At 45.4% G+C, this 7,573-nt stretch overlaps 1 protein-coding gene across 1 annotated transcript in view; it reads right to left on the reverse strand.

Annotated features, from left to right (window-relative positions):
• The window catches only part of PKP2 (plakophilin 2), a 102,827-nt gene that overhangs the window by 89,638 nt on the left and 5,616 nt on the right, over window positions 1–7,573 (reverse strand). The window contains exon 2 of the mRNA XM_011967592.1: window positions 6,682–7,379. Within this exon, the coding sequence (XP_011822982.1) occupies window positions 6,682–7,379 (698 nt within the window). The remainder of the gene's footprint in view (window positions 1–6,681; window positions 7,380–7,573) is intronic.

The following is a 7,573-nucleotide window of genomic DNA, read 5'->3' on the forward strand; positions in this document are numbered from 1 at the left end:
TGCAGTGCCATGATTATGCCATGACTTCTTCAGGCTCAAGCAATCCTGCCATCTCAGGCTCCTAAGTAGCTAGGACTACAGGCACGCACCACCACGCCCAGCTAATTTTTGTATTTTTAGTAGAGATGGGGTTTCACCATGTTGGCCAGGCTGGTCTCAAACTCCTGACCTCGTGATCCACCAACCTCAGCCTCCCAAAGTGCTGGGATTACAGGTGTGGGCCACCGCGCCTAGCCAAATTTTTAAATTTTTGTAGAGATGAGGCCTCGCTATATCGCTCAGGCTGATCTCTAACTCCTGGTCTTAAGTAATCCTCCTGCCTCAGCTCAAATATCTTCATTTCTGTGAAATCTCTTCTGTGCCCTTATCCCGGCTAGAGCTATTCTTTCCTCCTCTATTCTCCTACAGCATTCTCCCGTTCCAGCCCCTTTTCTCTCTCTTCCTCCCTCCTTCTCTCTCTCCGCACTCACTTATAAAACATTTCTTGAAGCCGGCAGCAATGTGGCCTGAAGAGATGGCGATGGGCATGGGCTGGAGGATCAGGAAGAGAAAGCTGTTCCCCAGCCCCACTCACCCCTGAACATATTCTCCAGAAGTGAGTCATTTCAACAATTTTTAAAATGATATCAGTATAAATTTAAAAATGTAAGAGAAAGCAGTGTAAAATACCACTGGTCGGAATATGAGACATTACGGCGGCGGGGGGGAAACCCCAGTAACTTGGCTGGGGAGTGGTAGCTCATACCTGTAATCCCAGCACTTTGGGAGCCCGAGGTAGGTGGAGTACTTGAGCTCAGGAGTTTAAGATCAACCTGGCTAACATGGTGAAACCCCGTCTCTACTAAAAATACAAAACATTAGCTGGGCATGGTAGCAAGCACCTGTAATCCCAGCTACTCGGGAGGCTGAGGCAGAAGAATTGCTTGAACCTGGGAGGTGGAGGTTGCAGTGAGCCAAGATTGCACCGTTGCACTCCAGCCTGGGCAACAAGAGTGAAACTGTCAAAAAAAAAAAAAAAAAAAAAGCAAAGCAAGACAACACTGTAACTTGTGTGTGTGTAATCCCCCAGTAGCCAGCATTCCTGCCAACGAACACAGCCCTGCCTGGGCTGGTTCCCGTGATATTAGAATATGGCTACACCTCTGAAGGCAAAACAAACACAAAATAATGAATGGATAGCTCCTACAAGTGTTGTCAGACGCTCAGTAAATGCAAATCCTCACAAATATTTTAAAGTATGGTGAAAGCAATGCTTTGGAAAGATGACTCTGGAATGGATATGTGTTCCTTGAAAGAAAGAGACAGTGTTGAGGACACTATAAAAGGTTCAGCAGAGGCAAAAAAGGCTTGAACTGGGCTGTTAAAAATGGAAATGGAAAAAAAAGGTATAGTTGAAAGAGATGAAAAATCAAAGAACTAAAGCAGGTAGTAATTAAGATGATGTGGAGGGAAGTCAATATGCTCTGTTTCTGCTCTGCAGTGCTCTTGGTCACAAATTTGACTGTCAATCCTAGAGAAGATCCATCCTCTCTGCTTAGTCTCCCTCAACTAATCCCAAAGTACAATGCTCTTGTGGGTTTTGTTTGTTTGTTTTGCTTTGAGACAGGGTCTCACTCTGTTGCCCAGGGTGGAGTGCAGTGTCGCGATCATGGCTGACTGCAGCCTGGACCTCCCAGGCTCAAGTGATTCTGTTGCTTCAGCCTCCTGAGTAGCTGGGACTACAGGCATGCACCACCATGCCCAGTTAATTCTTGTACTTTGTAGAAATGGGGTTTTGCCATGTTGCCCAAGCTGGTCTCAAATTCCTAGGCTCAAGCAATCTGCCAGCCTCAGCCTCCCAAAGTGCTGGGATTACAGTTGTGAGCCACCATGCCCAGCCCTGCTCTTGTGTTCTTTAAATTTCTGTAGACACTAATATGTATCACACAACCTAGCACTTGACGACATATCCTATTTTTCACTGCTCTTCTCCTAGACCATCATACATCCCACTCAATTTTCATATTTAATTTTATTTATTTAATTATTTTTTTGAGACTAAGTCTTGTTCTTTCACCCACACTGGAATGCAATGACACGATACCAGCTCATTATAACCTTTGCCTCCTGGGTTCAAGCAATTCTCCTGCCTCAGCATCCAAAGTAGCTGGGATAACAGGCATCTACCACCATGCCTGGCTAATTTTTGTATTTTTAGTAGAGACGGGATTTCACCATGTTGGCCAGGCTGGTCTCGAACTCCTGACCTCAAGTGATCCGCCCACCTTGGCCTCGTAAAGTGCTGGGATTACAGGTGTTAGCCACCGTGGCTGGCCCATTTTCATCTTTTGTGATGCTTACTGGGAAGGACCTATGAAGACCCTAACACTCATTTGCAGAACCATCAGTCTCCAACAGGTCATAAATCATGGTTTTAGAAAAATTCATCTGGAATTTTTTTGTGGTAATTCTTAAAACCTTTTCCATCAGTTTGATTTAGAACATGGGTTTCATCAGTTTGTCTCTCTTATACTCCAAGTCTCAGTTTTTAGCTGCATTAGTAACCGTTTAACCAGCCATTCTTCTTTTGGAAAGCCAGGTCCATTGTTTAATAACTTAGGTCATTATGCAGGTTTATGGTTTTATCCAGTTAATATTCAACGTATCTGAAAGAATACTCCTTTACATGTGGGAGTTTCACTAGGCATAAAAACTTAAATCTCCAAAATAGGGGCTGGACAGAGTTTGACAGTGCAGGACCAAGGAGAACACAGTGTGTGGTCTCAGGGCAGGTGTCCCAGGAGCAGCCTGGGGAACTGAAACGAGGTGTGGAGCCCAGCAGAGGAAAGGGGGAGGTCAGGTAGGCACAGGCACCACCGTGGGCATCTATCTTCCTCATTACACAAAATATTTCTGGTTCCCTCTCCTTTTCACAGACAGCTAAATTTTCCTTTCAAAATCAGAGAAAAAAGTTGATTTCTATGATTTCTACTCTCTAGAATTTGGGGAAATCTCAGGAAGAGATTTCTTACTCATTATTTTTAAATTTCTTGACCCCAAGTGTTCCTTCTATTCTTTGAAATATTCTAATACAATTTGCCCTGTCTATTAAAACAATAATCCAAAAATAGTATGACTAATACTTCTAGAATTTGAGCAACAAAAGAACCTAGATGGCAAAAAGTAAAGCTTATACTTCATTTCTCCTTTCTTTAATTCCTTCATTCTTTCACTATACACTTATTTATTTATTGAAATAAGATCTCATTCTGCTGCCCAGGCTGGAGTACAGTGGCACAATCACAGCTCACTGTAGCCTCAACCTCCCTGGTTCAAACAATCCTCCCACTTCGGCCTCCGGAGTAGCTGGGACCACAGTTGGGAACTATCATGCCAGGCTAAGTTGTTTATTTGTAATAGAAATGGCGTCTCCCTATGTTTGTCCAAGCTGGCCTCAAACTCCTGGGCTCAAGCAATCCTCCAGCCTGGGCCTCCCAAAGTGCTAGGATTATAGGTGTGAGCCACTGTGCCTGGCCTCATCATATGTTTATACAGTGCCTACTATAGACCTACTTCCATTTTAGGGTGCTGAGAATATAAAGATGATTGAGCACTCACAAAAAGCTCAAAGTCCAGAGGGAGAACAGATAAGCAAATGAGTAGCCACAATATAATATTCTGATAGAGACACTCACACAAGGCTCACAAGGCTCCCATCTGGGGCACCTAAGCTAGACTGGGAAGGAAGGGGTCAGAAAAAAGGCGGTATCTGAGCTAAATCCAGAATTATAAGTAGTCAGACAAAAATAGAGCTGCATATGTAAAGGTCTGGAGTGGGGGGAAAGAAGGAAAGAGAGAGAGAATGAATATGGATGAATATCTTCCATTAAGGAAAGTAAAGAGGTTCCAGGTGGTTTGGGTATTGGTATGTGGCTATGTTTGGGGATGGTGGTGGCAAATGGCAGAGAAGAGTAGAAGGAGAAGAGGCTGAAGTGATGAGCAGAGCTGAAAACACAACAGGCCCCGTAAGTCATGCCTAAAAGCATGAACACTTAGCGGAATTATGGAAGGGTTATAAACTGGGGAGAGAAACAATCAGACGTGGAAAGATAATTCTGACAGTCCTAGAGAACAGTTCTGACTGAGCAAGACCAAAGGCAGAGAGGCCTGTGTAATGGAAATGGAAAGAAGGATAAAATTCAAGACCCATTATAGAAGGAAAAATATGGCTTGGTGATAGGTGACCAGAGAGGGAGAAGATAGGAATGACTTCCAGGTTTGAAAATAGTAGGCTACAGCAGGAGAAGACCAGTGGAAGTTGAGGACAGGGAGATGAGTTTCGTTTAGGACATGCTGAGTTTGAAATATGTAGGAGGTTGTTACATTTTCATATAGGTCCAGAATTCGGCATCGAGGATGGAATTGCAGACAAAACTCTGAGAACTATAAGGATAAAAGTGGGGTACACAGGGCCTCTCTGGAAGAGCATCAAGACTTGGAATAGAAGGGTTACTGAAGATGCCTCCTTTGGGCAGGCAGAAAGGGAGCATGCAGAGAAGACTAACAAAGAATGGCTGGAGAGCTGAGTGGAAACCCAGGAGAAGTTAGTGCCCTGAAAACCAAGGGATGAGAGAATTTCATGGTGTCTCAAACACCACCCGCAGGTTGAGTAATATAAGGACTGCTTATACTACTCAATATAGCGTCCGCTTAGAATGTAGCAGAGAAGGCAGTTATTGCTACATTTGTCAGGAGACCGTTTAGGTGGAATGGAGGGGACTGAAATCATATTGCAGTGGGTTGAGGAGAGCCTGGGAAGTGACAGGGTGGTTCAAGAAGCAAGGGTCACAGAGATGGAGGAAGAGAATACCAGTTGTTGGAGGATGTCAGATAATAATTTTTTTTACTGTTAAAATCATTTTGCTAAAATTGTGGCTATCACAAATCCTAGACTATGGTAGGCATTCCATAAATTTTGAATTACCTGTTTAAAAGCCTTTATCAGCTTTTTCCTCCATAAACAATGACCTGATACACTTTCTCTCTCTCTCTCTCTTTTTTTTTTTTTTTGAGACGAGGTCTCACTGTGATTTCCAGGCTGGAGTGCAGTGGCACAATCTTGGCTCACTGCAACCTCCATCTCCTGGGCTCAAGCAATCCTCCCGCCTCAGCCTCTCGAGTAGTTGGAACCACAGGCGCACACCACCACACCCAGCTAATATTTGTATTGTTTGTAGAGATGGGGTTTCACCATGTTGGCCAGGCTGGTCTTGAATTCCTGAGCTCAAGTGATTCGCTCGTCTGGGCATCCCCAAGTGCTGGGATTACAGGCCTGGGCCACTGCTCGTGGCTCATTTTTCCTCTTGGTAAGTATGCTCATATTGCCAAAGGTCTGCTTACTATAAGAAATGTTAGAAATCTTGCCGGGCGCAGTGGCTCACGCCTGTAATCCCAGAACTCTGGGAGGCCGAGGTTGGCGGATCACGAGGTCAGTATTTCGGGACCATCCTAGCTAACACGGTGAAACCCCGTCTCTACTAAAAATACAAAAAATTAGCCGGGCGTGGTGGTGAGCACCTGTAGTCCTGCTACTCGGGAGGCTGAGGCAGGAGAATGGCGTGAACCCGGGAGGCGGAGCTTGCAGTGAGCCGAGATCGCGCCACTGCACTCCAGCCTGGGCGACTAAGTGAGACTCTGTCTCAAAAAAAAAAAAAAAAAAAAAGTTACAAATCTCATGGTGAATTTTACATCATAAAAATATTTCCTGTGTTAAGATTAGATTAGCCTTCATCATTTTGAGAAGTAGTTTATCAATGATGCCTACCTGGTCAGTGAGCATGCTGTACAATTTCACTTGAAGGGATGTTTAGAGGTAACAACTATCATTAGACAACTTTAGCAATCAAATGACAATAACATACCTAATGTTTTATCCTAATCATGTTAGATGGTTATTGCAGGAGTTACTGATCTAATCAGCCATCCATTTCTCAATCTTTCTCTTAGTAACGTGCTCAGTTTATAAAATTTGTGCTCAGGCATTAAACTTGAATAAGGGTTAAGTTCCAAACACTAAATTAGTCAAGCTATAAAGTAAATAGGAAGGGAAAGGAATGATTCAAAAATTCAGTTATTTTAATAATTTAGTATGGGCAAAAGAATACCCCTTCAAATCACTGACACTAGAAATGTAAAAGGTACCAAGTATCAAAGGAAGAAAAGAGACATCTAGAAGTCAGCCATCTAGCCATCTTTCCTTAGCTCTTTTTACAGTGATAGTTATCAAAATGGCATTTGAGGTTCACACTTAGCACTAGGAATAAGCATTTTTTCCTTTTATTTCATGGGATGATGAAGAAAATACACGTGCAGTTCTCCATTTCTTGGCCTACTTTGGAGTTTAGAGCAGATTTTCATATGACTGAGGGGTAGGGTCCCTTCAGCCAGCATCTAATCTGGAACAGATGGACTAAATGTCACATTTCCGCACAAAGCTGCCATGTGAGCAGGTAGCCTGGCCCCTGTCCCCAAGGTAAATAGGCTGATCTGTCAATTAGGCAGCTGCCTGAAAAGTCATTATTTTAATCACTTATCTCTGGAAGCCTTTCTCTCAAGCCCCAGAAGTGCCAGCTCATGCTGTCAGGGCTGTGGGAACAGAATGTGCTGGCAATGACTGAGCTGCAGAGTCAGGAGGGGACTTACCCCAGCTGGGAGTCAGCGAAAGTGCTTCTCTCAGTGAGCAGATTCCCACCTCCCCCTGCCGCCACCTGGCCAACGGTCAAGTGCGCTCTCCTCCCGCTGGAATCCACGGCGACACTGGGCCCAGCTTCCCTCAGCGTGCGGGTGCTGTGGAAGGAGCTCTGGTGCCAGGAGGACCTGGAAGCCCTGTTCTGAGTGAGGGGCTGCAGGGGCACCAGCGGCCTGACCTGCCCAACGGTGAGCCCTGCCGTCAGGTAGTTCTCTTTCTCCAAGAGGTTGCCCATGCTGCGGCTGGTCCCTGGCCTGGGGTACGTGAGCAGGGCCGGGTTGGCAGGGATGCTGTCAAAAACGGTGTCGCTAACAGAACCATGCTGGTACTGTCTGTGGTACGTGTCAAAGTGGCGCTGCCTGCTTGTGGTGCCAGCACGGCTGACCCCCACAATCTCGGAACGAGCATATCTCGGTGGCACTAGGAGGGCGGCCCGCCTGCTTTCTTGGTGGCGCAGGGTATGCCCAGCCTGGCTTCTCTGGCTGTACTGGTAATCGCTGTGCGTGTAGTGAGCCCTCTCTGGGCTGCTGTCAGGAGAAATCTCCAGCCTCCTCAGAGGATGCCTCAAGGACCTTTCTTCCACCAACTTCTGGGAGCTGTACTGTGCTGTTCCTCTTCCCCAGCGACCTTCATAAGTGGCCGTTGTGCCAGCCTGCACATGAGAGAAATAAAGTTTAAAGGAGGCATAAATCAGATTTCAACTTTGCTGAGGACTAATTACTCTGGGATTATTACCCAACATGTCCGTTTCTCTGAATCAGATGACGAGAAGTTTGCCCCTTTCTGGGTAAAGGCTTTTTGAAAATAAGACTTGAAGGCTGGGCGCGGTGGCTCAAGCCTGTAATC

The sequence above is a fragment of the Mandrillus leucophaeus genome, unplaced genomic scaffold, assembly GCF_000951045.1.
Source record: "Mandrillus leucophaeus isolate KB7577 unplaced genomic scaffold, Mleu.le_1.0 Scaffold802, whole genome shotgun sequence".
Lineage (NCBI taxonomy): Eukaryota > Metazoa > Chordata > Mammalia > Primates > Cercopithecidae > Mandrillus > Mandrillus leucophaeus.